General features: G+C 62.3%; 1 protein-coding gene across 1 annotated transcript in view; it reads right to left on the reverse strand.

Annotated features, from left to right (window-relative positions):
- Window positions 1–423: 423 nt before the first annotated feature.
- The window catches only part of LOC137458598 (hydrocephalus-inducing protein homolog), a 64,816-nt gene continuing 39,495 nt past the window's right edge, over window positions 424–25,744 (reverse strand). Inside the window, exons 38-65 of the mRNA XM_068169994.1 lie at window positions 25,654–25,682; window positions 25,504–25,609; window positions 24,880–25,023; window positions 23,569–23,752; window positions 22,991–23,147; window positions 22,322–22,427; window positions 17,847–18,371; window positions 17,218–17,400; window positions 16,750–16,952; window positions 16,419–16,601; window positions 16,091–16,210; window positions 14,747–14,906; window positions 14,469–14,641; window positions 13,847–14,045; window positions 13,145–13,244; window positions 12,073–12,172; window positions 10,826–10,994; window positions 10,027–10,265; window positions 9,103–9,175; window positions 8,635–8,839; window positions 8,033–8,271; window positions 7,244–7,395; window positions 5,883–6,075; window positions 4,973–5,078; window positions 4,123–4,386; window positions 3,364–3,506; window positions 2,389–2,607; window positions 424–874 (exon numbers count right to left, since the gene is read on the reverse strand). Of these exons, the coding sequence (XP_068026095.1) occupies window positions 704–874; window positions 2,389–2,607; window positions 3,364–3,506; window positions 4,123–4,386; window positions 4,973–5,078; window positions 5,883–6,075; window positions 7,244–7,395; window positions 8,033–8,271; window positions 8,635–8,839; window positions 9,103–9,175; window positions 10,027–10,265; window positions 10,826–10,994; window positions 12,073–12,172; window positions 13,145–13,244; window positions 13,847–14,045; window positions 14,469–14,641; window positions 14,747–14,906; window positions 16,091–16,210; window positions 16,419–16,601; window positions 16,750–16,952; window positions 17,218–17,400; window positions 17,847–18,371; window positions 22,322–22,427; window positions 22,991–23,147; window positions 23,569–23,752; window positions 24,880–25,023; window positions 25,504–25,609; window positions 25,654–25,682 (4,845 nt within the window). The 3' untranslated portion in view covers window positions 424–703. The remainder of the gene's footprint in view (window positions 875–2,388; window positions 2,608–3,363; window positions 3,507–4,122; window positions 4,387–4,972; window positions 5,079–5,882; window positions 6,076–7,243; window positions 7,396–8,032; window positions 8,272–8,634; window positions 8,840–9,102; window positions 9,176–10,026; window positions 10,266–10,825; window positions 10,995–12,072; window positions 12,173–13,144; window positions 13,245–13,846; window positions 14,046–14,468; window positions 14,642–14,746; window positions 14,907–16,090; window positions 16,211–16,418; window positions 16,602–16,749; window positions 16,953–17,217; window positions 17,401–17,846; window positions 18,372–22,321; window positions 22,428–22,990; window positions 23,148–23,568; window positions 23,753–24,879; window positions 25,024–25,503; window positions 25,610–25,653; window positions 25,683–25,744) is intronic.

Below are 25,744 nucleotides of genomic sequence, written 5' to 3' on the forward strand. Positions count from 1 at the left end.
GGGCACAATGACCTCCCTGCTCCTGCTGGCCACACTCTTCCTGATGCAGGCCAGGATGCCCTTGGCCTTCTTGGCCACCTGGGCACACTGCTGGCTCATGTTCAGGCGGCTGTCAATCAGCACCCCCAGGTCCCTCTCTGTTTGGCAGCTCTCAGCCACTCTGACCCCAGCCTGTAGCTCTGCCTGGGGTTGCTGTGGCCAAAGTGCAGCCCCTGGCACTTGGACTTGTTGAATGCCATCCTGTTGGCCTCTGCCCATCTGTCCAGCCTGGCAAGGTCCCTCTGCAGAGCCCTTCTGTCCTCTAACTGACCAACATCTGCCCCCAGCTTGGTATCAGCTGCAAATGTGCTGATGCCTGACTCAATGCCCTCCTCCAGATCATCAATGAAGATGTTAAAGAGGATGGGGCCCAGCACTGATCCCTGGGGGGCACCACTGGTGCCTGGCTGCCAGCTGGCTGTGGCACCATTCACCACCACCCTCTCTCCCTTCAGCTTTGAGTTTGCTACCAGGAGGGCAGTCACTCTAGAGGGAATCCTTCCTCTCTCTACAGTGTTCACATCGTTAGCGTTACCAAGGTGTTGGGGAAGGGATTCCCCACCGGATCCCCGAGCCCAAACAAATGAGAAAGAAGTTTATTAACCTTTGGGGCAGGGAAATTATGATGAATAAAATGAATTAATTGCTTCTATCATCCTGCCTCTCAACCCTGAGGAGCCTTATCTTCTGAATTGGAGGCAGAGGAAGGCTTCCCCAGCTCCTCTGGGGGCAGCTGGAGCTCAGCGCCGGTGACAACAGCGCTGAGGAGAAGCTGCACCTCGCGGCTGCTGCCCTCCAGCACAGTGTGAGCTGGCTCTGCCTCTGGCTCCAGCACCTGCCAAGAGAAGAGGGAAGAGTCACTGAGCAGAGCCCAGAGAGCCAGGCTGAGCAGGGAGCCTCCAGCAGCAGCCACACCCAGGGGCCACCAAGGCCATCCCCAGGCCTCAGCCCCCAGAGAGGGCAGCAGGAGAGCCTACTGCTGGAGGCTGGGGGTCACCTGCTGGCCAAAGCCACCAGCGCTGCAAACACAGCCCTGGGGACTGCCCCTGGCTCCCAGGGCCTGACCTTGCTTTTCCTGGCCCCTGGAAACCCAGCAGCCTCTCCTGCAGGAGTCAGTTTCCCTCCTGGAGCTCTGGGGCTGGAGCAGCCCAAGAAGGAGCAGCTCCAGCAGCTCCTTTTCCTTCCTGTCCTAGCAGCAAGGATTTCCCAGAGAGAAGTCTCCTGTGGGGCATCAGCCACGCTGCTGGGGGCTGGGAAAGGGCACTGGGGGCTGGGAACCAACTCCTTTGGGAAGTCTCTGGGTGCTGTCCCTCTGCTGGGCAAGAAGCTTTGGGGCCCAGGTCTGACACTGGCTCAGCAGCTGGGGCAGAGGCAGCAGCCAAGAGCAGTGTGTTGGACAAGCAGGAAAGGCAGTGCAGGAGCTGCTGCTGAGATCCCCCCAGCAGAGAGCCCACAGCCAACAGCAGAGGAGGGTTGGGTTGGGAAAGACCTGGATGCCTGTGGAGGCCAAGCATCAGCCCTCTTCTCCAGAGGCCTGGCCAGCTCTGCTGCCCTGCTTGGTGCAGACAAGGCTCAGAGCTCAGCCCCAAGGGGCCAGGGAGCTGCTCAGCACACACAGCAGAGTGCTGCTGCTGCTGCTCTGCACCCCAAAGCAAGCAGCAGGGGCTTGAACTCCTTGGGAGTGCAAAGGCACTGAACCAGAGAGAGAGATCTGCCCTCCAGGGAATGGAGATCTGCTCAGTGCTGACCAACAGCTCAAGTGGAGGGCAGGGGGTGGGAGGCAAGGGGCTGGGGCCAGACTCTGCTCAGTGGTGCCCAGGGACAGCTAAGGGGCAATGGGCACAAACTGGCACCCAGGAGGAGAAGAGGCTTTGGGGTGAGGGTGCTGGAGGCCTGGAGCAGGCTGCCCAGAGGGGTTGTGCAATCTCCTTCTCTGCACAGCTCCCCACCCCCCCTGGCCCCTGTGCTGCTGGGCAAGCTGCTGGGGGTGCCCTGCTTGAGCAGGGGCTTGGACTGGCTGAGCTCCAGAGGGCCCTTCCAAGCTGCAGCAGGCTGGGCAAATGTGTTCAAAACTGTGAGCTCCCACCCAAGACAGGCTGCAACACTTCAGCTCTTGGCTTAGGCTTTGCCTGTGGCCAAAGCCTCTCTTGTCAGAGACTTCCCCACCTTGGCTGAGCCCTCAGAGCCCCCAGCAGCCTCCTCCCCTCTCACACACTCTGCTGCTTCCCCTCAGGGATGGAGTCACTGCCAGGAGGAAGAGCAGCTCTTGGCCAGCAGAGAGGGAGATCTGCTGCCAGCAGCAGCTCCTCTTGGGGCAGCTCAGGGAGCTTTGGCTGCTGTGCTTCTCACCTTCTTCTTGAGAGGCCAGCTGGCACCTGGGGCCCTGGTGGTATCCACCCACTTGAGGGTGCCCAGGCGGTCGTCCCAGTCAGGGACCTCCTCTGGGGGCAGCTGGAAGCAGATCTTGGACAGGAGACACCTCACAGGGTGCCTCTGGAAGGTGACCTCCACTGCTGACTGCAAGGTGACTGTAACATCTTTGGCACAGCCAGCATGCAGGTGCCCCACCTAGGGAGAAGCAGAGAGCCAAGACCAACCTGGGATCACTGCCAAGGCCAGGCAGGCTGTGGGTGTGGGGAGCAGCAGTGCCAGGAGCAGCTCTGTGAGGAGAGGCTGAAAGCCCTGGGGCTGTTGAGCCTGGAGAAGAGCAGCCCCAGAGAGGTTCTCTCAAAGCTTAGCAAGAGCTAAAGGGGAGGGCACAAGAGGCTGGGGCCAGGCTCTGCTCAGTGGTGCCCAGGGACAGGACAAGGAGCAGTGGGCACAGACTGGACCCCAGGAGGTTCCATGTGAAGAGGAGGAGAAAGTTGTTTGGTGTGAGGGTGCTGGAGGCCTGGAGCAGGCTGCCCAGAGAGGTTGTGGAGTCTGCTGGTGTGGAGAGCTTCCAACCCCCCCTGGGCACTGTGCTGCTGGGCAAGCTGCTGTGGGTGCCCTGCTGGAGCAGGGGCTTGGACTGATGATGCCCAGAGGTCCCTTCCAACCCCAGCATGCTGGGACTGTGTGAAACTGCATCTGACTGAGTATTCATCTGGGCTTTGCTAGAGAGGAACAGCACCACAGGATGCCACCTCCCACAGCATGGAGCCTCTTCTGGCCCCAGCAAACCAGGGAGGGCATCTCCTGGGTGGCACTGAAAGGAGCTCTCACTGCTCCCTGGTGGCTCCCCAGTAGCTCCTGGGAAGCTGCCAGGCAGGGGCTGGGCAGCAGGGGGGCAGAGACAGCCAGGCAGGGGCTGGGCAGCAGGGGGGCAGAGACAGCCAGGCTCACCTGGGGGCAGAAGTGGAAGGGGGCCTCAGGCAGCCACTGGAAGCGCAGGGCCTGCTCCCTGCTGCGGTTGGTGAGGCTGAAGGTCACGGAGCAGGGGGTGCCCAGGGCACAGGCCCCAAACTGGATGTGGTGCCCTGGGGCAGCTGTTGGCAGGGAGAGAGAAAGGTCTCAGTGTGCAGGCAGACCCAGCTGCCCCCTTACCCCACAGACACTCAGGGCTCTGCCTTCTCCAAGCCTTCCTTCCTCTGGCACCTGCAGCCCAGGACGTGGCTGGGCCTGGGCTGTGAGCTCAGGGGGCAGCTCCTGGGCAGACTTTCACCCTCTGCACCCCCAAGGCCTTCTCTGCAGGGCTGCTCTGGGCCCAGCATGGAGCCCTGAGGGACACCCCTCGTCCCCAGTCTCCATCTGGACATTGCTGATCACTGCCCTCTGGCTGTGAGCAATTCCTTAGCCAGCAGCAGTCCACCCCCAGAGGACACAGAGGATCAGCTGTGCTCTGCACAGCACCCCGGGGGCTGGCAGGCCTCCTTGCAGAGGTCCTCAGCCCAAAGCTGCTCTCTGGGAGCCCTCCCTGCTGGCCTGCAAGCTCCTGCCTGGGCAGGCCAGCTTCCCTGGGGCTGCCAAGCAAGGCTGCTCTGCAGGCTCCAGCAGGGGACAGCAGCTGGCTGCTAAATCTGGGCCAGCCCTGCGCCGGCACAGCCTGAGCCCAGCCCTGGAGATTCCTGTGCCCTGCTCCGGCCTGGCAGCCTCTCCTCTTACCCTCCAGGCTGTCCTCCTCCAGGCTGCTCTCAGGGAGGTTCTCCTCCTCCCTGTCTGCCACCAGCCCCTGGATGTTGTCCAGGCTGAAGTCCTCCTGGCAGCCTGCCCCCAGCAGCCTGATGGTGCTGGCCCCAGCAGGGTTGTCCAGCACTGCCAGCTGCAGCTTCCCTTCCAGGCGTTGGGGCAGGCTGGCTCTGAAGAGCACCTCCAGTTCTGCTGCCTGCCCACACTGCAGGAGCAGGGAAGCAGTGTGGAGCTTCCTCTCTGCACAGAGATGGACAGCAGGGACAGGTGAGGCACTGCAAACATTGCCATGCTGCACAAGAGGGAGCCCAGCTTCAAGCCCAGCTGCCTCTAGGCACAGCCTGCCTCACCAATGCTCCCAGACCTTCCTCCCAGGCTCACAAGGCTGGGACCCCAGCAGCAAGCTCCCTGCTGCTTGCCCTCAGCTCAGCTCAGCACTCAGCTCTGGCTCAAGCTGCAGCCAGCCAGCTCCTGCCTTCAGCAGAGCTGACCCAGAGAGTGCCTTGGGCTTTGGCTGGCTGGCTGTGGGCTCAGGGGCTGCCTCCTGCCAGGCTGGGGACTCCCCACCTGCAGCAGCAGAGAGCTCAGATGCTCCACTGAGGTGCTGACAGCCCCCCAGGACTCAAGCCCCCATGTCCAGAGGAAGAGAAACACTTCCCAGAGCTTGCCAGAAGGAAAGCAACCCTGCAGAGAGTCCCTCTGCAAGAGCCCAGAGAGCCCCAGGACACAGCCCAGGGCCAGCAGCTGGTTGCTGCTTGGCCAAGCCAGCAGCAGGAGAGGAATTCTCCCTGGGGGGGTGAGCACATCTCATGCTCCAGGACTTCACCTTCTCCAGCAGAGTCCTCCATGCCCACAGCCTGGTAGAGGCACTTGGTGCTGGGCCTGGCTTTCAAGAAGAAAGCTCCCTCCTCATCCAGCAGGTCCAGCAGCACCTGGGAAAAGAGCAGGAGCACACTGGGGTGGGCACAGCATGGCCCAGGGCCTGAGCCCACGCTGCTGCTGTCCCACCACAGGGAGCCCAGGGTGCTGCCCCCCTTCCAACACAGCTCTGAGCACAAGGCTGGAGTGAAACCAGACCAAAGCCAAGGCTCCACAGCCCCTGGGAGCTGATGGAAACAGCAGCAGGCAGGACAGGAGGGCCCAAAGTGAGGAGCACAAGGGGACTAAGCCACAAGTGAGGCTCAGCAGAGCCTGGTAAAGCAGGAGCAGAGCCAAGCCAGCGCCAGCAGGACAGGAGGATGACCTCCAGCCCAGCCAAAAGGGGAGAAGGGAGCCTGGGGAAGCCCTGCCCCTCCAAAGCCTCTCTCAGAGGAACTCCCTTCCTGGCAAGCAGAAGGCAGCCAGGGGCTTCCAGCAGACTTTCTGAGGCCCCTTCCCAGGCTGTTCCCTGAGGCAGGGAGCAAGGAAGCAGCACAAGCCCCAGGGCTGGCTCAGGAGCGGCAAGGCCAGCAGCAGCCGAGGCCAAGGAGAGGAGGACACAAGGGAAGGGCTGAGGGCACCTTCCTGGAGGCAGCTGCTGGCAACAGGCCTCTGCCCACTGCTTTGCCACAGCAGAGGCTCAGGAGGTCGTCCTCCTGCCACAGAGGGGCTCTGAGCACAAGCCAAGGCTTTCCTTTGGGCTCCAAGGGCACCTGCAGAGCCGTGGGGCACCTGCCCACCCCCCCGGCTGCGCTGGGCCCTCTCCTCCCCAGCAGCAGCCTTGTTCCCCGAGCAGAGTTCCCTCAGCAGCTGCTCACCTGGGCAGGGACAGGGCCAGAGTTCTGCAGGACCAGGGGCAGCTTCTCCCAGGCCCCCAGGGGCAGCTTCCTGAAGAGCAGCAGGGGGTTCCCTCTCCTGTCCCTCCGCGCCGGGCGCAGGACCCTCACCTCCGGCACCTTCCCCTCGCCGCTGACCTCGAAGCTCAGGCTCTGTGCTCTGCCTGCTGCAGGGCTGCAGGAGAGGGGCAGCAGAGCCATTGCTCACTTGGCAAGCAGGGAGGCCAGGGCCAGCTGCTGCCCTTGCCCTGCCTGGGGCTCCTGGCCCCCAGGACACAGCTCCCCCTGGCTCCTCTCCTCCCGCAGCAGGAGCGGAGCGGCAGGAAGTGGCCAAGCCAGAGGCACAACTCAGTGACCCCAGCAGGGAGCTGATCTCCAAGGAGCTGCTCCTCAGGGCAGCAAGCTGCTGGACCTGGCCCCAGCTCAGCCACTCAAGGGCTGGGCCAGGGCAGGGCAGGCCCAGGCCACACAGGGGGCCCAGGGCAGAGGAGCTGAGCTCTGTCAGAGGGGAGCCAATGGCTCCTTCAGCACCAGAGCTCTTCCTGCCCCCCAGGAGATCCAGCAGATCACCTCCTCAGCACAGCAGCAAGGAGGCAGCAAGGGCAGCTGCCTCGGGGCACAGAGCCACTGCAGCCAATCCTTTGTCCTTGGCAAGCTCCAGCTCAGCTGGAGCTGCACAGCTCCACTGCTGCCCGAGTCCCCCACCCCCTGCTGGCTCCTCGGGCTCACAGAAGCCTGCAATGCTTTGCCTTGGAAGGGACCTTGGAAGCTCATCCAGCCCAAGCCCCTGCAGGCAGCAGGGACAGCTGCAGCTCCAGCAGCTTGCTGAGAGCCACAACCAACCTGAGCTGCAGTGGTGCTGAGCAGGGGGCAGCTCCCACCTCTCTGGGCAGCCTGGGTCAATGTCCCACTGCCCTCACAGTCCCTGCTGCAGGCTGCAGCAGGACATTGCCTTCCCTGCTCTGCTGGAGCTCAGAGCCACAGCTGCTGATTTCCCTGCAGCATCCCTGTGGGCAGCAGAGGCTGAGAGCCCTGGGGCTGCTGAGCCTGGAGAAGAGCAGCCCCAGAGGGGATCTTGAGGGGGAGGCTGCTGGAGCCCTGCAGCAGGCTGCCCAGAGAGCTTGGGGAGTCTCCTCTGCAGAGAGTCCAACCCCCCCTGCACCCTGGGGTCCTGGGCAAGCTGCTGTGGGTGCCCTGCTCAGGCAGGGGGGTTGGGCTGGCTGAGCCCCAGAGGTCCCTTCCAAACCCCTCCCTGCTGGGGTGCTAAGCACTCTGCCCAAGGCCACTCCAAGAGCCAGAAGCCGTCAGGAAGCTCCCTCCCAAGCTCTCCTGAGGTGACTTACCTTCTCTGAGCATCAAGGCAGGCCTCAAAGGTGCACTGGTACCTCTGCACCTTCTGTGGGCTGAAGGTGACAGTGGCAAAGGCCTGGGAGCAGCTGGGCACACACAGCTGGGCAGGATCCACCTGGAACACCTGGCCAGGGCGGCTCTTCAGCTTGGGGAGCCAAGAGAGGAGGCTTAGGAGGAAGCTCCTCCCCAGGTGCTGCTGCCTCAGCCATGCATGGATGAGGAGGAGCAGCCCCAGGCAGTCTGGCCCCCTGCCTGTTGCCTTGGACAGGCTCCTTCCATCTCAGGGGGTAACCCCAAGCAGTGCTGAGCCAGGGGGCAAGCCCAAACCATGGCCCCCAGCACCACAGCTCCACAGCTTTGAAACCCCCCTGCAGATGCCTTGGGCAGCCTGGGCCAGGCCTTGAGAAGCCTCCAGGGGAGGAAATTGCTCCTCGTGTCCAACCTAACCCTCCCCTGGCACAACCTGAGGCCATGGCCTCTTGTCCCAGCACTTGCTCCCTGGGAGAAGAGGCTGAGCCCCCCCCAAAAGGCTCTGCTGGGAGCCCTGGCTCAAAGTTGAGGGCAAGCTCCTCCTCTCTCTGTGCTTCCAGGAGAGGCTCACAAGGCCTCAGCTCTCCCCCCAAGCACCCAGGGGCCTTGAGCTAAAGCCTTGCCTGGGACACGCTGAATGCAGCCCAGCTGTCAGCTGAGCTGGCCTAGCCTGGGCAAGAGGAAGCCATGAGGCTGGGGAAGAGGGCAGCTGTCAGGCAGGCTGCAGAGTGCCCAAGGCCTCCTGTCCCTACCTTCCTGGGGCTGGCTTTGATGGAGAGCAGCACATCACAGGGGACTCTGTTCCTGTTGCAGATGCTGAAGCGCGCCGTGGCCCGCTGCCCCACCAGCACGTCAGGGAAGAGGAACTTCCTCTGGTCAGTGAGGAACACTCCCTGCTGCTCCTGCCCTCTCTGCAGGCCTGGGCAGAGGTTGCTGCTGCTGCAGATCTGGTGCCCCTCAAAGATGGCCTCGATGTCATCGACCACGAAGGCTGCGAGCGGAGCAGAGCAGAGGGAGGGCTGAGCAAGGAGAAGCTTCCTGCTGAGCTGCCCCTGGGGCCCCCTGGGGGCCTCTCCCGCCCTTGGAGAAGCCCTTTCTGCCCAGGCAGCTGCCAAAGCCAGCCCTGGCTAGGGGAGCTGCCTGTCAGGAGGGAGCTCAGGCACCCTGAGCACCAAAGGCTTTCTTCTGCTCCTTCCATGCAGCCCTCCCAGCCTCTCCCACTGCTGGAGCTGACCAGAACCTGCGAGGAGGCTGAGAGGGGAGCTCGGGCTCAGGCTGGCTGCTCTCTGCCAGGACTGAGGCTGGGTGCTGAGCAGCAGCAGCCTGGCCCCAGGGAGCTGTGGGCAGCACCTACCTGGAAGGCAGGACTCGGCCAGCAGGGTGTAGGGGATGCCAAGAGGGTTGTCCCTGGGGTCCCTGTGGCTGATGTCGATGAGCAGCTGCTCCTGGCACGGCCCTGGCGGCCCCGCGGCGCAATCCACTCTCACCAGCTGCTGCTCCCCAGCAAGGATGCAGCCAAAGGCAGGGGACACAGTGAACATGCCCAGGGTGAGGCCAGCCTGCAGAGAGAGAGCCAGCAGAGGCTGATGGCCAACAGCCTCCCCCTCAGCCTCCCAGCAAGGAGGACTCCAGGCCTCGGCCTGCAGCTGGGCCCAGGGCAGGCAGGGAGGACTCCGTGGCCCAGAGCACAGCCCAGGAGGGGAGAAAGAAGCCAAGCAGAGGTGCAGGCCCAGCATGCAGAGCGTGTCCCACGCCATGGGGACAAGCCCCCAGCCTGGGCACAGTGTGGAGGAGCCTGTGCTGGGCAGCAGCAGCCACTCACCTGCCTGCAGCTCAGCCTGGCTGCAGCAGAGGTTCCCTCCAAGCTCTGCCTCCGCTGGGCCTGGGAGGACTTCCTTTGGGGTGCACCAGAGGGGAGAGCAGAGAACATCCCTCAGGCTGAGCTCCTCCTGCCCCCCTGCAAAGCCAAAGCTTCCTCCCCCTGCAGGAAAGTCCTCCTGCTCTTCGTGCCCCCTGCACCACCTGTGCCTGCAGCTGATGGACAGATGGGCTCCAGCCCCAGGGCCAGGAGGATCCCCAGGAGGATCCTGGGGCCTCTTTCTACACCCTGCTCACAAGCCAGTTGCACAGGCAGGCAATAAGCCAGGGCTCACAGGAGATGGACTTGCTTGGCTGGAAGGGACCTTGCAGATCATCCAGTCCAGCCCTGAGCCCAGCACTACCAGGGCACCACTGTTCCATGGCCCTCAGCAGCAGCTTTGAAAGCCCTCCAGGGACCGGGACAGGGACTCCACCACTGGCCTGGGCAGCCTGGGCCAGGCCTTGACAACCTTCCAGGGAAAGAAGTTCTTCCTCATGGCCACCCTAACCCTCCCCTGGCACAACCTGAGGCCTTTTCCTCTTCTCCTGTCGCTTGGGAGAAATCACCAAGCCCCACCTGGCTCCAAGCAGCTCCCTGCAGGGAGTTGGAGAGAGCCAGAAGGGCTCCCCTGAGCCTCCTCTTCTCCAGGCTGAAGCCCTCCCCCAGCTCCCTCAGCTGCTCCTCACAGCCCATGTGCTCCAGGCCCCTCAGCAGCCCTCTTGCCCTGCTCTGGCCACACTGCAGCCCCTCAATGGCCTGGGAGCCAGGAAGCCAAAGCCGAGGCCAGGAGGCACAGCGCAGCCTGGTTGTGTGTCCTGCCTGCCACAGCCCAGCCCTGCTGTGGGGCCCCCTCCAGCAGGAAGGCTGCTGCAGGCCTTCTCTCACCCTTGCTCTGTGGGCTCAGCTGCCCCCTGCTCTGCTCTGCAGATGAGGAACTGGAAGGGCAGGAGGCCTGTGTTGTGCAGCAGGAAGCTGCAGGCTCTCCTGGTGCCGCTGGCCATGGCCCCGCAGTCGAGCAGCGCCGCAGGGCTGATGCTGTACTGGCTGAGCACAGCTCTGGCTGAGAGCCTCACTGGGATGCTGGCCATGGGCTCCCCTCCTGCACGCAGGCTGGGCTCCAGCACCTGCAAGCAGAGAGCGGCCTCTGTCCTGGCAGCACAGCCCAGCCGCCCAGCAACTCCTGCCCTGCTTGGGAGGCCTCCTCCAGAGCTGCATTTCCAGCCTCTCTGCCCAGCCTGGAAGGCCTTGGAAGAGTCATTGCTCAACCTCCCTGCAGGCCCTCAGCAGCTGCTCAGCTGAGCAGCACCACAGCAGGTGCTCCAGAGCCCCAGACAGCCTGCCCTGCAACGCTCCCAGGGATGGGGCAGCTACCCCCTCTCTGCCCAGCCTGGGCCAGGCTCTCTCCCCCCTCAGTGTCAAACATTTCCTCCTCCTCCTCCTCTCCAGCCTCAATCTCCCTCTTCTACTTCCAAAGCATCAGCCCTGGGCAAAAGTCTGGCCCCAGCTTTCTTCCTGGCCCCTCCAGGCCCTGGCAGGCAGGAAGGAGCACAGCTGCTTTCTGAAAGCCTTTGCAGTGCACAGAGGAGAGAAGAGTCCCCAGCTGAAGCTCTCCTTCCAGCAGAGCCATGTCCTCCTGCCCCCCTCAGCCCGGCTGTGCTCACCCTGCCCGCCCCAGGCAGCTCACCTGGCACAGCAGCACGGCTTTGTCCTCAATGCTGAGCTCCCTCTGAGGGTGGAAGAGCAGCTGGACAGCGACAGGGCGCTCAGAGAGAGGCAGCAGGCCCTGCTGGGGCTGCACAGTGAAGTGGGAGGCCAGGTCCTGGGTGCTGGGGCCTGCGGGACGCAGACTGAACCTGGGCAGGGAAGGAAGGAGGAAGGGAGGAGAAGATCTCTGCAGTGAGCAGCCCAGGGGCCAGCAGCACAGCCAGCACTGGGCATGGCACCAGTGACAAGCAACAAAAGGCAAGAGGCCAGCCCCAGCTCCTGGCAGAGCCAGGCAGTGCTGAGTGCTGCCAGCTGCCCTCCACCCCCAGGCTTTTCATCCTGCTCTAAAGAGTCTCCTGAAGAGAAAGGACTTGGGCCTGGAAGGAGGGCAACAGAGCTCAGCAGGGACTGGCCTCGACTTCAGGGGCACAGAACCCTGGAACCCCAGCATGGAGGGGTTGGAAGGGACCTCTGGGCATCATCAGTCCAAGCCCCTGCTCCAGCAGGGCACCCACAGCAGCTTGCCCAGCTGCACAGTGCCCAGGGGGGGTTGGAAGCTCTCCACACCAGGAGACTCCACAACCTCTCTGGGCAGCCTGCTCCAGGCCTCCAGCACCCTCACACCAAACAACTTTCTCCTCCTCTTCACATAGAACCTCCTGGGCTCCACTTTGTGCCCACTGCCCCTTGTCCTGTCCCAGGGCACCCACTGAGCAGAGCCTGGCCCCAGCCTCTTGCCCCCCCACAGCTCCTTTGTCTCATGCTGAGCATTGCTCAGCTCCCCTCTGGGGCTGCTCTTCTCCAGGCTCTCAGCCCCAGGGCTCTCAGCCTTTGCTCCTCACAGAGCTGCTCCAGGCCCCTCAGCATCTCTCTAGTCTCTGCTGGACTCTCCCCAGCAGTTCCCAGTCTCTCCTGAACTGGGGAGCCCAGACCTGGAGCCAGGACTCCAGATGTGCTCTCCCTAGGGCAGAGGAAAGGCAGAGGAGAATGTCCCCTGACCTGCTGGCCACACTCTTCTTCCTGCACCACAGAGCCCCAGGGGCTGGGTCTCTCCTTCTGCTGCCTGCTGAGCTGTGAGCAACTGGGCTGTGGCTGGAGCCTGGAGCTCAGGACAGTGCCAGTGCCCACCCCCAGCATGGCAACAGCCTCCAGCCATGCAGAGCAGCAGACTGCAGGCCTGGGCAGGTGGTGGCCCCAGGCACTCCCAGAGCAGGCAGCTGGACCAACCTGTATGCAAGCTTGCACTGCCCTTGGTTCCTCAGGGTCAGCACTTGCTTGGCACTCCCCAGGACGTTCAGGACTCCAAAGTCCAGGCAGCCCTCTGCACCTGCAGGACACCCCCAGAGCGAGGGAGGGAATGGGGAGGAGACAAACATTTGGAGATCTCAGCTGGGACCAAGCCCTGCTCAGCAACTTGCCAGCCTTGCAACTTTGCCCTGGCTCCTTTGCTGCCCTTTCTCTTCTTCTTGAGAGAGGAGCTGCAGGGCTTGGCAGCCAAGGAGCTCAGCCTCCACCTCCCTGCTTCCAAGCACAGCTCCAACCACTTGATGTGCTGTGCTGAGCCCTCAGCAGCTGCCAGCTGCTTCTGCACACCCCTGCTGCTCCAAAGCCCCCACATCAAACCAACAGGAAGGGGCACACTTCAAGGGCCAGAGATGAGAGAGGCAAAGCTCTGTGTGGCCTGACAGGGCTTTACTCCACACAGCTGGCAAGAGGCCTGTGTCATGGATCCGTGCCAGGCTTGCACTGCTGTCCCCTCCCATCCCCTCCCCTCCCATCCCCTCCCATTCCCTCCCCTCCCCATCCCATCCCATCCATCCCCTCCCCTCCCCACTCCCCATCTCCTCCCCTCCTCACTCCCATCCCCACTCCCATCCCCACTCCCATCCCCTCCCCTCCCATCCCCTCCCCTCCCATCCCCTCCCCTCCCCATCCCATCCCCTCCCCTTCCATCCCATCCCATCCCCTCCCATCCCATCCCATCCCCTCCCATCCCATCCCCTCCCATCCACTCCCATCCCCTCCCATCCCCACTCCCCATCCCCTCCCCTCCTCACTCCCATCCCCTCCCATCCCCACTCCCATCCCATCCCCACTCCCATCCCCTCCCCCTCCCATCCCCATCCCCTCCCATCCCCACTCCCCTCCCCCTCCCATCCCCACTCCCATCCCCTCCCATCCCCACTCCCATCCCCTCCCCATCCCCCACTCCCATCCCCACTCCCCTCCCCTCCCCTCCCCCCCTTGCCAAGGCCATGCAATCCCTCTGAACTCCTCTGCTCTGGGGCCAGCCACTGACCTTCAGGCAGGGTGATGTTCAGAGCAACTTCGTAGGCCTCGGCCAGGACCTGGATGTTCTCCACCTGCACCACACCCTGGACATTTTCTGCATCTGAAACCTGAGGCACCAAGAAACAAACCCTGCTGGAGTCCTTCTCCTCAGTGTTTCTGGCAGGCACCACCTGAGGAGCTCTTGTCTCCAGCAGCTGTGTGTAAAGCCCCTGGGAGGCACCCACAAGGTGTCCCAGAGCAGGTGGCAATGACACCCAACTCTCTCTCTCAGCACACAGCAGCCTCCCTGCAAGGCAGCCTCTCAACCACAGGCAGCAAAACCCAGGCAGAGATTTCTTTGCTCTGCCTTAAGAGCCTGAGCAGGAGACTCCACAAGCCCTCTGGGCAGCCAGCTGCAGGGCTCCAGCAGCCTCACAAGACAGATGCTGGAACCTCCTGGCTTCTGCTTTCTGCCCATTGCCCCTCGGCCTGTTGCTGGGCACTGCTGCCAAAGCCTGGCCCCAGCCTCTTGCCCCCCACCCTTCAGCCCTTGCTCAGCACTGAGAGCTTGCCAAGCAGCATCCTCCAGCCAGGGGCTCTTGCTGCTAAGGGCCCAGGCAAGGTGGGGACAAAGGCATCTGCTGAGGGCTCCTCCTTGGGCCTTCAGGCACAGGCTGCAGGGCCCAGAGCACTCTGCCCAGCGCTGCCAGGCAGGGCCCTGCGCCCTCACCTCCAAGCGGATCTTCTTCTCCACGCTCAGAGGCTTGCTGGCCCTGAAGCACAGCTGCACGGCCAGCTCCGAGCGGGGCCCGACCGTGCCCTGGCTCTGCGACACCCAGAAGCTCTGGCCGAGGCTCTCCAGCCCGCTGAGCCTCCAGGCCACCGGCAGGGGGCAGCTGTTCCGCAGCAGCAGCATCCTGCTCTGCTCCCTGCAGAGACACCAAGGCTCCGTGCCAGCTGCTGGGGGGGCACAGCGGCAGCCCTGCCGCCGGCAGCAGCCCTCCCCGCGGCGCTGAAACCAGCCTTCGGGCTCGGCTCTTTGCCACAAGCCCCAGAGGCCAGGCCCTGGGGCAGAGCCGGCTGGCAGAAGGGGATGCCACGGGAGGCAGAGCCAGAGCAGCTCCTCCGCTCCCTCTGCACCAGCAGGGGAGATGCAAATGCAGCGGGGCAGCAGCGCTGGGGGCTGCCCTGGCACCTCCAAGGCAGCAAGGAAGGCTGAGCAAGAGGCTGGCAAGTGCTGGCAGCCAGAGGGCTGCTGGCCAGGCTCCCATCTCAGCAGCCACACGGCAAGGGGAGGGGAAGGCAAGTTGCAGCAGAGCCACCCCCGGCACAGTGCCCCTGGCCTGACTGACCTGTGCAGCAGCACCCTGGCGAAATGCAGCTGCCTGGGGCTGACCTCCAGCTTCACCTGCACCCCCTGGCAGCACAGCTGGAAGACCACTGGCTCTGGGTTGTCCTTGATGCGGCAGATGAGGCTGTCCTCCACCAGGCCAACTGCAGTGGGGTAGGCCCAGACGCTCAGCTCCTGGCCCCAGCCCCGCAAAGAGAAACACAGAAGAGCCTCCAGTGAGCAGGAGCAACGGCTCCTGGGCTCTGCTGCTGCTGCTGCTCCCACCTGCCTGGCCCCTACCTGCTTCTCATGAGGCTGCAGCTTCATGCTGGCAGGCTCCAAGAGGAAGGTGCCCCTGCTGCCACCCCGCTCCCAGGAGAAGTGCACCTCTGCCTCCCAGGGGCTGACGTTGCGGATGGAGAGCTGCTCGCGGTTGCCAGCCTGCAGCACAGCCTTGGACCTGGCCACAGAAGGGGCAAAGGCTGCAGGGCAGCTCCAACAAGCAGCCTCAGAGAAAGCCTCACCTCCAGGGGCACTTTGCATGCTGCCTGCCTTCATTCCCAGCTTCCCTCAGTGCCCAGCCCACACTTGCTGCCTCCATCCCAGAGCTGTGCACAGGCCACCTCCAGAGGCCTTCTGCACACCAGGACCCCAAAGGTGCCTGCACAAAGAGCAGCACAGCAGGCACCTGGATTCCTCCCCTCCTCTGCTGGCTTGCCTTCCCTGCAGGCTTCCCAGAAAGGCTGGGACAGGAGGTTTGAAAGAGCTCAGCTCCTCTCTTCCACAGCAGCCAGGAGACTGCCTTGGCCCAGCTGCTGGCTGAGCCTGAGGCTGAGGGGGGGATTCCCAAGAGGAGTCCCAGCGTTAACAAATGCCTCTTGGCTTGGGGCTGGGACAGAGTGTGGAGAGAAAAGGGCAAAAAGGGCAATTCCTCAGCCTGGCCAAATCCTCTCCTGGCTTTTAAACACTTGGAACTGCACTTCCCTGGGGGGTCCAAATGCCACCAGCTCTCCAGAGCCCCCCTGCAGACAAAACTTCATTCCTAACCCTGAAAGCAGGGAAAGAGGGAAGTGAAGAGCAGGAAGATGGCAGCAGCTCCAGGGACAAGACTCTGAGGCCAGACTTGATCCAGCAGTGAGGATCAGGGAAGTGGAAAGCCCATTTCTCCTGCTCTGCAGGTGTCTGTGTCCCCTGCTGACAGCTCCAACCATCCTGGCTTGCTGACACTGAAGAGTCATGGAGGCTCCACAAACCATCAGCAGAGAAAGCCTTCCCTTCAGGCTGCCCACAGAGCTCCCAGCACTTGAAATACCACCACAAAGCTGCTGAAGCTGAGATGGGGGCTGACAAGTGACCCCCAGCTGCCTTCAGGCTGCAGGCAGCACGTGGCTCTGGCCACCAAGGCAGCCCCCAGGCAGGAAGAGCAGCTCCATCCCTCCCCAGCTCCTCCAAGCCTCCTGTGCCTGCTAGGTGCTCAAGCTGCCAGAGCTGTGCTCCTCCAAAGCCACCAAAGCCCCAGCTCTCTGCCTGGGCCTGCCCTGAATCGTGCCCCTGGGAGCAGGTTCCTGAGAGCACAAGGTGCTGCAGATCCCTTCTCAACCCCCCCTGCATGCAAGCAGCACGGCTGGGCTGGGCAGCACCTACCGCTCCCTGGCCTTGCCACACAGCAGCGGCCCGAAGTGGAACACCCTGGTGCCCAGCACATACTCCTTGGAGAGGATGGCCTCAGCTGCCTTGCTCTGCCTGCAGCGAGGAAACACCTCCCTGGGCACAGGGAGTGAGGAGCTGTGAGATGCTCTGAGCACAACACCTGCTCCCAGAGCCCCCACTCTGAGCGCTGGCCGAGGCAGCAGCAGCGCTGCCCAGCTCCAAGCACAGCAAGAGCTGCTGGGGGGCTGAGGGGCTGAGGGGCAGAGTCTCAGCTCTGAGCTCAGGGGCAGCAGAGCGGGATGGCCCCAGGGGCCAGCCTTACCGTGGCTCCTGGCTGATGGTGGGGTACAGGCAGCTGCCCCTGCAGTGCAGCTGGTAGGGGCGCTTGGTGCCCAGCAGCTCAAAGTGCAGCCTCTGCTCAAAGCTGCCCAGCAGCGCCGAGCTGAAGTGGACCTGCAGCACCACCTGGCCCTGGGCAGGCACTACCCAGCGGTAGCTGCTGCTCCTGGCAGGGAAAGAGGAACCTTCAGGCACTGCTGAGGAGCAAAGGAGAGCAGGAGGAGCTGGGCACTTGCTGGGGGGGAGCTGGGCTCAGCAGCCTCCTTGGCAAGCTGGCCCTGAAGCAGAGGGATCCCTCCTCCCCCACGGCTCACCTGGCACAGCTCTCTGGGGCTGGCACAGTGCCCGTGGGCCTTCGGCCCTCCTCAGAGGGATGGATGGAGGCTACCGTGGCTGACCTGCGCAGAGCTCTCCTGCCATCCCCAGAGCTCCGCTTCCTCCTCACAGCTTCCTGGCTGCTGGAGGCTCTTGCCCCCCTCCAGTGGCCTCTGCCTGGGGCTCCCTGCTCCTCTGAGAACTTCACCCCAAAGGGAGAGAGCAAAGGGAAATGTGCCCTGAGAGCCAGCCCTGCAGGGGGGGCTCAGCAGAGCACAGGGGCAGCACCCCCTCAGGGGAGGCTCTCTCCCTCCCAGACTTGCCCTGTGCTCAGGGCAGAGAGCAGAGCTCTGTCTCTTCTGGACAGCCAGAAGGGATGGCTGCAGGCCTGGGGCCCTGGCACCTCTTCACTGCCCTTCCACTCTGAGCCTTTGCCACCCCCCCCTGCCCCCATCCAGCCCTGGCACCTTCACTGTGCGCACAGAAGCAGCCTCCTCTTCTGGCCCTGGGGCACCTTGTGGCAGGAGGACAAAGTGCTGGTCGGCCTCTGCCACAGGCAGCTCTCTCTTGGCTGGGTAGTGAGCCACAGAGTAGAAAGCAGTGGGGGGCAGGGGGGGCCCTGAGGGACCCAGGCCCAGCTCATCCAGGACCTACGGCAGAAGAGCAAACCTCGGTCATGCTCCCGGCACCTCCATCCTCACCCCTCCTGAAAGACACTCAGCTGTTGGTCAGCTCTGATGGAGGGAGGTGGAGCACAGCCCCACCCCCAGCCCAGGCTGCTGGGCAGGCTCCAGAGCAGGGCCAGGGCCCACAGGGGGCACCTGCAGAGGAATCTCTGCTCTGAGTGGCTCAGCTGAAGGAAGCAGTGCCCTGGAGCTGGCCTGGCACCACCTTTCTCTCCAGACCGGGAGAGCAGCTGGCAGGCAGGAGGCCTGCACAGAGAGCACTCCCTGGCTGCCCCCAGCCAAGCCACAAGGCTGCTGTGGGGCAGCAGCAGCAGCCTGGGCAAGGCTCTGTGCCCTTGGCACCCGCTGGGACACAAGGCCCCAGGGCCCCCCCGGGGCAGGCTCCGGCGCTGAGCCTCGCGGGGCTCTACCTGCTCCGGCCTTGGCAGCCTCCTGCTCTCCAGGATGGTGCTCAGCACATCTGCACAGCTCAGCACCTCGATGTCTAGGCAGGGCACCCCGACTGCCTGGCCGCCGCCTGCCCCTGCTGCACCTTCCCCTTCCAGCTGGGCCAGCTTGCGCTCCCCCAGCCTCTTCTGGAGCTCCTTTCTAGACTTCTGCCTCCTGAGGCGGGGGGAAGGCTGCTGCTGGCCTGCTGGCTGCAGCACCCCCGGCTCTGCAGGGACACCCTGCACCCTGTCCCAGCAGGACAAGAGATGAGCCACATGCTGCCGTGACGCCTCGTAGCTCTGGAACCGCAGGGCCAAGCTCTGCTCGCTCTGCTCCCCTGAGCAGCTGTCTGCCAGGCCCAGCTTGCTCTGCTGCTCTTCTTCTTCCCTGCCAGGTGCAGCAGAGGCTGAGCACTCCTGGGCAGAGCCCTTCTCGGTCCTCCTCTTGGGGATGCTCTGCTGCCTGCCGGGGGCCTCCTTGCTGCTGCCGCTCGATGTCTTTGTGCTCTGGGCAGGAGGAGCAGGAGAAAGCCATCAGCATTTCCAAGCTGCAGGACACTGAAGATCTTGGCAAGAGCAGCCCAAGCCTCACCCCAGACCTGTGCTAGGTGCTCTACAAATCCCAGGCCAGAAGGCAGCTGGCACCCACTGGAGCTCCACTGAAACCCAAGGCCTCGGCGCCAGACCCACGAGGAGGCAGCAACTGAGGAGCTGCTCCAAGCCCAGCAGGGAACTCCAGAGCCCTCCTTTATTAGAATAAACCTTTATTAGAATAAACCAAACCAGGTTGGAAGAGACCTTCAAGATCATCGTGTCCAACCCATCAACCAATCCAACCCACCCAAACAGCTAACCCATGGCACTAAGCACCCCGTCAAGTCTCCTTCTGAACACCTTCAATGACGGCGACTCCACCACCTCCCCGGGCAGCCCATTCCATAGCGCAATCACTCTTTCTGTATAGAACTTCTTCCTAACATCCAACCTGAACCTCCCCTGGCGCAGCTTGAGACTGTGTCCTCTTGTTCTGGTACTGGGTGCCTGGGAGAAGAGACCATCATCAGCCAGTCTACAACCTCCCTTCAGGTAGTTGTAGAGAGTGATAAGGTCACCCCTAAGTCTCCTCTTCTCCAGGCTAAGCAGCCCCAGCTCCCTCAGCCTCTCCTCATAGGGCTTGTGTTCCAAACCCCTCACCAACTTTGTTGCTCTTCTCTGGACTCGTTCCAGCAGGTCAACATCCTTCCTAAACTGAGGGGCCCAGAACTGGACACAGTACTCGAGGTGTGGCCTAACCAGTGCAGTGTACAGGGGCAGAATGACCTCCCTGCTCCTGCTGGCCACACTGTTCTTGATGCAGGCCAGGATGCCATTGGCCCTCTTGGCTGCCTGGGCACACTGCAGGCTCATGTTAAGCCTACCATCAACCAGCACCCCCAGATCCCTCTCTGCCTGGCTGCTCTCTAGCCACTCTGACCCCAGCCTGTAGCACTGCATGGGGTTGTTGTGGCCAATGTGCAGAACCCGGCATTTGGATGTGTTAAATCTCATGCCGTTGGATTCTGCCCATCTGTCCAGCCTGTCCAGGTCTCTCTGCAGAGCCTCTCTACCCTCCAGCAGATCAACTCTTGCCCCCAGCTTGGTGTCGTCAGCAAATTTACTGATGATGGACTCAATGCCCTCATCCAGATCATCAATAAAGATGTTAAAGAGCACAGGGCCCAGCACTGATCCTTGGGGCACACCACTAGTGACTGGTTGCCAGCTGGATGTGGCACCATTCACCACCACTCTCTGGGCTCGGCCCTCCAGCCAGTTCCTAACCCATCGCAGTGTGCTCCCGTCCAAGCCATGGGCTGACAGCTTGGCCAGCAGTTTGCTATGGGGGACGGTGTCAAAGGCCTTGCTGAGGTCCAGGTAGACTACATCAACAGGCCTCCCCACATCCACCAGGCGGGTCACCTGATCATAGAAGGAGATCAGGTTGGTCAGGCAGGACCTGCCCTTCCTAAATCCATGCTGGCTAGGCCTGATCCCTTGGCCATCCTGTAAGTGTTGTGTTATTGAACTCAGGATGACCTGTTCCATGATCTTGCCTGGCACTGAGGTCAGGCTGACAGGCCTGTAATTCCCTGGCTCATCCAACCGGCCCTTCTTATGGATGGGCACCACGTTGGCCAGCTTCCAGTCCTCTGGGACCTCGCCAGTGAGCCAGGACTGCTGGAAAATTATGGAGAGTGGCTTGGCCAGCTCATCTGCCAGCTCTCTCAGCACCCTAGGATGAATCCCATCTGGTCCCATGGACTTGTGGGGATCCAAGCTGCTAAGGAGAGTTCCAACTACCGCCTCATGGAACATAGGGAAACTGTGCAGTTCCCTGGCTCCTTCTGCTAGCTCTGCAGACCAGCTGTCAGGAAGACGTTCTGCCCTTCTAGTAAAAATTGAGGCAAAGAAGGTGTTAAGTATCTCTGCCTTTTCCTTATCCTTGGTTACAATGTTCCCCTCCGTATCCACCAAGGAGTGGAGGTTTTCCTTCCCCTTCCTCTTACTATTAATGTATTTATAGAAGGACTTTTTGTTGTCCTTCACAGTAGAGGCCAGTTTAAGTTCCAAGTGTGCTTTTGCCTCCCTAATTCTCTTCCTACAAGACCTAGCAACATCCTTAAACATTCTGTGGGTTGCCTCCCCTCGCTTCCAAAGGTGATACACCCTCTTTTTTTCCCTCAGTTCCATTAAAAGTTCATGAACCATCCAGGCTGGCCGTCTGCCCCGGCGGCTCATCTTCTGGCACATTGGCACAGCCTGTCCCTGAGCCTTCAACAATTCTTCATTGAAGTAGGTCCAGCTCTCCTGGACCCCTTTGTTTTTAAGGACTTTATCCCAAGGAACCCTCTGAATTAGTTCCTTGAGTAACCCAAAGTCTGCCCTCCGGAAGTCCAGAGTGGAGGTCTTCTTGCCGCCCCTCTTGGCTTGACCAAAAACCGAGAATTCAATTATCTCGTGGTCACTGGACCCCAAACACCCTCCAACCACCACATCACCCACCAGTCCTTCCCTGTTGGTGAAGAGGAGGTCAAGCATAGCCTTGCCCCTGGTAGGCTCTCGCAGCACCTGGGATAAGAAGCTGTCCTCCATGCATTCTAAAAACCTTCTAGACTGTCTCCTCTCTGCCGTGTTGAGTTCCCAGCAGATGTCAGGCAGGTTGAAGTCACCCATGAGAACAAGGTCCGGAGATCTTGAGACAGCCCTAAGCTGCCTATAGAATGCTTCGTCAACATCTTCCTCCTGGTTGGGTGGTCTATAACAGACTCCAACCAGGGTGTCTGCCCTGCTGGTCTTCCCTCTAATTCTTATCCACAAGCATTCAACCCGATCATCCCTAATCTCCATCTCAATGGCATCTAGTGTCTTTCTGATGTACAGGGCCACCCCTCCACCCCTTCTTCCTCGCCTGTCTCTCCTGAAGAGCTTGTAACCGTCAATTGCAGCGCTCCAGTCGTGTGAGTCGTCCCACCACGTCTCTGTGATGGCAACTATATCATAATTTTCCTGCTGCATCAAGGCTTCCAGCTCCTCCTGTTTGTTACCCATGCTTCGTGCATTAGTGTACATGCACTTCAGCTGGGCTGCTGGTTTCACCTCCAACTCTAGCTTGTCGCCCCCAGACTCTTGTCTGAGAGGACTCTCTTCAGCCCCTTCCCCCTTCGAAACTAGTTTAAAGCCCTGTCTATGAGACCCGCCAATTCCCTACCCAGGATTTTCTTATCTTTGGGGGACAGTCCGTTCTCATATACAGTGATCTTTCCCCTTCTCTGGGACAGATGTACTCTATCTGTTGTCAGCTGGCCTGGTGCAGTGGAAAGTTTCCCAATATCAAAAAACCCAAAATTCTTTTGACTGCACCAGCCTCTAAGCCACTTGTTAACTATAGCTGCTGACCTGTTCCTTACTGTATTCCCTCCTGCAGTTAAAGGTATTGATGAAAAAATCATTTGTGCCCCTTCCTCCTGGGCAGGCCCTGGGGCTCCTTTCTGGGCTGCTCAGCACCCCTGGCTCTTTGGCAAGAGACACCTGGGCCCTGCTGCTGGCCCTGCTGCTCTCTCCTGCCAGACAGGCAGGAGCAGACCTCACTTCCCAGAGGGGACCTGGCTCAGGGCTGCAGGGCACAGGCAGGGCAGGGAGAAACGCTGGAGCAAAGCCATCCAGGCCTTCCCAGGGCATGCCTGGAGTTGTGTGGAGCCAGGACTCAGAGGCAGCCTGATCCCAGAAGAGCAGCTCAGCCACAGGGCCGTGGCAAAGCCCCCAGGGAAGCAGCAGCAGCAGCAGGCAGCAGCTGCTGTCTCCCAGCACAGCCCCAAGCAGGAGCAGGCTGCCCAGCAGGGCCTGGGGCTGCTGGGCTCCCAGCAGTGCTGCAGCTCAGCAGCAAGGTGCCCAGGGCTCTTGCTCACACAGCCACCCACCTGCCTGACCAGGCTTCTCTTCCCTCTGCCTTTGCCCTGCTGCTCCAGCTCCTCTGCCTCCTTGCAGCGCTGCTGCTGCTCCTGCTGCTCTCTAGCCAGCTGCAGCCTGCAGCGAGGCAAAGGGAAAAGAGCTCTTGAGAGTCACCACCACAGCCCTGGGCTTCCTCAGCCCTTCTCCCTGGGCACAGCCTTCTCCTTCCAGAGCACAGTCACAGCACCCAGGGGCTGCAGGAGCTCCCCTCCTGCAAAACAGGAGTCCTGCTGGAGCCCAGCTGTGACCCAGGCAAACCTCTGCTCTCTGGCCTCACACAGCTGTGCCTCACACAGCCCCACAGCACACCCCCCCTGCTTGGGGGAGGGAGGGCTGAAGGGGATGGAACCGAGGCCACGAACTCAGAGAGCCTCCGAAGGGCGAGGGCAAGGCAAGCACAGAGCCCAGCTGCCTGCAGCAGGCTCTGAGCCCGAGGCCTCGGCACCAGCAGGAGCAGGAGATGTTCTCAGCCCCCAGCAGGAAGCTCTCTCTGCCGGCAGCCAGGCAGGGGGAAGGCACCACCCCTGTGCCGCTCGGCATCGCCACTTTGGGGCTCTCCTCCGGACCCCCCCCGAGCTCAGCCCAGCTCCCCAGAGCAGGGACACCTCTCCGGGAGCCTGTGCTGGGCAGCTCCCCACAGAAGGCTTACAGACCTCTGCTTCCTCTGCCGCTGGAGCTGCCGGATCCTGCTCTCCAGCTGAGCTTGCTGCTGCTGCGGGAGGGCAGCAAACTCCTCCTCCCCCAGCTCCCAGAGCAGGGCTTCCTCCCTCCTGGCTGCAGCTTCCTGCTCCCGGCCTGCAGCAGGGGTCAGAGGAGAGAGCATCAGCAGAGCTGTGCTGGGGGAGCCGAGAGGAGCCCCAGCCCAGCCCCCTGCCGGCAGCTAGCAGGGAGCTCCCAGCCCTGCTCCCAGCTCCAGAGCCCCAAGCTAGCGCCAGGCTGGCAGCTCCTCTGCCTTGCTGGGCTCAGGCCCCAGCGTGGGGCACATCTGGCTGCTGCTCAAACACTCAGCCCCAGCAGCTTGCACTTGGGCCCCAGCTTCAGTGCTGCAGCCTGAGAGAAGTCTCCCAGCCTCAGCCCTGCTGTGCTGGCAGCAGGAAGGAGGCTGAAGGCTTCCTACAAACACCTCTCCCCAGCTGTGCTGTGAGCCAGCTCCACCTGGGCAGGGCTGAGGGCTGAGGGGAGAAGCCTTGGGAGGCAGGGAGATGAGGAGCCTCACCTGCCCGCTCCTCTGCAGCTGCCTGCCTGCCTTGCCAAGAGCCATAGTCCTGCAGCAGGTTGACAAAGTAGATGTGGGGTCGGTTTCCCACAGCCTGGAGCAGGCAGAGGAGAGCAGAGAGCGTGCTGCCTGCACAGAGGCTCTGCAGGCCATCAAACACCACTCCCTGGCAGCAGTCCCTCAGCTGTGGAGAAAGGCCAAGACAAAATCAGCTGTGCCCTGCCTGCAGCTCTGGGCCACTCGGTGAAGCCCCTTGGCAGAGGGCAGCAAGCAGCTGTCCCCAGCTCTGAGCTGTCCCCAGGGCCCTGCCAGCTGCTGGCATCTGCAGCTTCCCCCAAGGAGAAGAGAGCAGAATAGAACAGACCAGGCTGGAAGAGACCTTCAAGGTCATCACGTCCAGCCCCTCACCCAACACCACCTAATCAACCAACCCATGGCACCCAGCACCCTATCAAGTCTCCTCCTGAACAGCTCCAGGGATGGGGACTCCACCACCTCCCTGGGCAGCCCATTCCAATGGGCAATCACTCTCTCTGTGGAGAACCTCCAGCCTGAACCTCCCCTGGCACAGCCTGAGACTGTGTCCTCTTGTTCTGCTGCTGGGTGCCAGGGAGAAGAGACCAACCCCCACCTGGCTCCAACCTCCCTTCAGGGAGTTGCAGAGAGCAAGAAGGTCTCCCCTGAGCCTCCTCTTCTCCAGGCTAAGCAACCCCAGCTCCCTCAGCCTCTCCTCACAGGGCTGTGCTCCAGACCCCTCCCCAGCTTTCTTGCCCTTCTCTGGACACCTTCCAGCAGCTCAACCTCCTTCCTAACCTGAGGAGCCCAGAACTGGACACAGGACTCAAGGTGTGGCCTGACCAGTGCAGTGTACAGGGGCAGAATGACCTCCCTGCTCCTGCTGGCCACACTCTTCCTGATGCAGGCCAGGATGCCCTTGGCCCTTTTGGCCCTCTTGGCACACTGCAGGCTCATGTTCAGGCTACCATCAGCCACTACCCCCAGGTCCCTCTCTGCCTGGCTGCTCTCAGCCACTCTGACCCCAGCCTCTAGCACTGCCTGGGGTTGCTGTGGCCACTGTGCAGCACCTGGCACTTGGATGTGTTCAATCTCCTGCCCTTGGACTCTGCCCAGCTGTCCAGCCTGTCCAGGTCCCTCTGCAGAGCCTCTCTGCCCTCCAGCAGATCAACTCCTGCCCCCAGCTGGGTGTCATCCCCAAATGTACTGAGCCCAGGAGCCCTCCAACAGCAGGACTCCTCCTCCTCTCCCAGCCCTCTCCAGCAGGAAGCTCTCCTTCCCCCCCTGGCCACGCACCTGCAGCCTCTCGGAGAGGATGGCCACCAGCAGCTCCTGGGGCAGCACACAGCTCCCCAGGCCCAGCTCTGCCACGCCGCTGCCCCTGGGGCTGAGCCGCAGCTGTGCCGGAGGCGCCGAGACCAGAGGAGAGCCAGAGGAGCCCTGGGGGTTGAACAGCAGCACACTGAACATCCCCAGAGCAGAAAGCCCCCTGGGAACCCCCTGAGCAATCCCAGCTGCTGGCCTGGGAGCTCTCACTAGCAAGAAACTCCAAGGCAAGCGTGGGCCAGAGGCTGCAGGGGACAAGCCTGCAGAGCACAGCCCTTGAGCAGCAGCCCCCAGCGCTGGCAGCAGCCCACAGCACAGGAAGGACAAGCAGGAGCTCAGGCCCAGGCAGCGTGGGGCCAGGAAGGGTCCTGCTGGGCCAGCCTGACCTTCAGCTGCCCAGGGCAGTGCTGCACCCCACCCCTGAGGCACTGCAAAGCCACAGAGATGGGGTGCTGCGGGACAGGGTGCAGTGCTGAGCTGGCAGTGCTGGCTCAGCAGCTGCATTTGATCCTCCTTCAGCCCTGCCCCAGGCAACACAGCTCCCAAAGGGAAGGGAAAGGGCCCTGGCATCAGCCAGCGCAGGCCAGGCCTCACCTGGGAGCCTGAGGACTCTGCTGCAAGCTGTCTCACCACAGACATCTTCCTCTGGCCTGCCCCAGCTCTGGCCTGGCCTGGTGAGCTGAGGGAGTGCTGGCTGCCTCTGTCCCCAGAGCTGGGCTGGCTCAGGCTGCGGCTGAGCCTGGCCTTGGAGTAGCGTCGCCACCCCGGGGAGCCTGCAGAGGGCACAGAGGACTCAGGGGGCTGCTGTGGGGAGCAGCCAGGCACCTTCCAGAGC

The sequence above is a fragment of the Melanerpes formicivorus genome, unplaced genomic scaffold (genome assembly GCF_026170545.1).
Source record: "Melanerpes formicivorus ecotype bairdi unplaced genomic scaffold, bMelFor1.0.p_v2 SCAF_261, whole genome shotgun sequence".
Taxonomy (NCBI): Eukaryota; Metazoa; Chordata; class Aves; order Piciformes; family Picidae; genus Melanerpes; species Melanerpes formicivorus.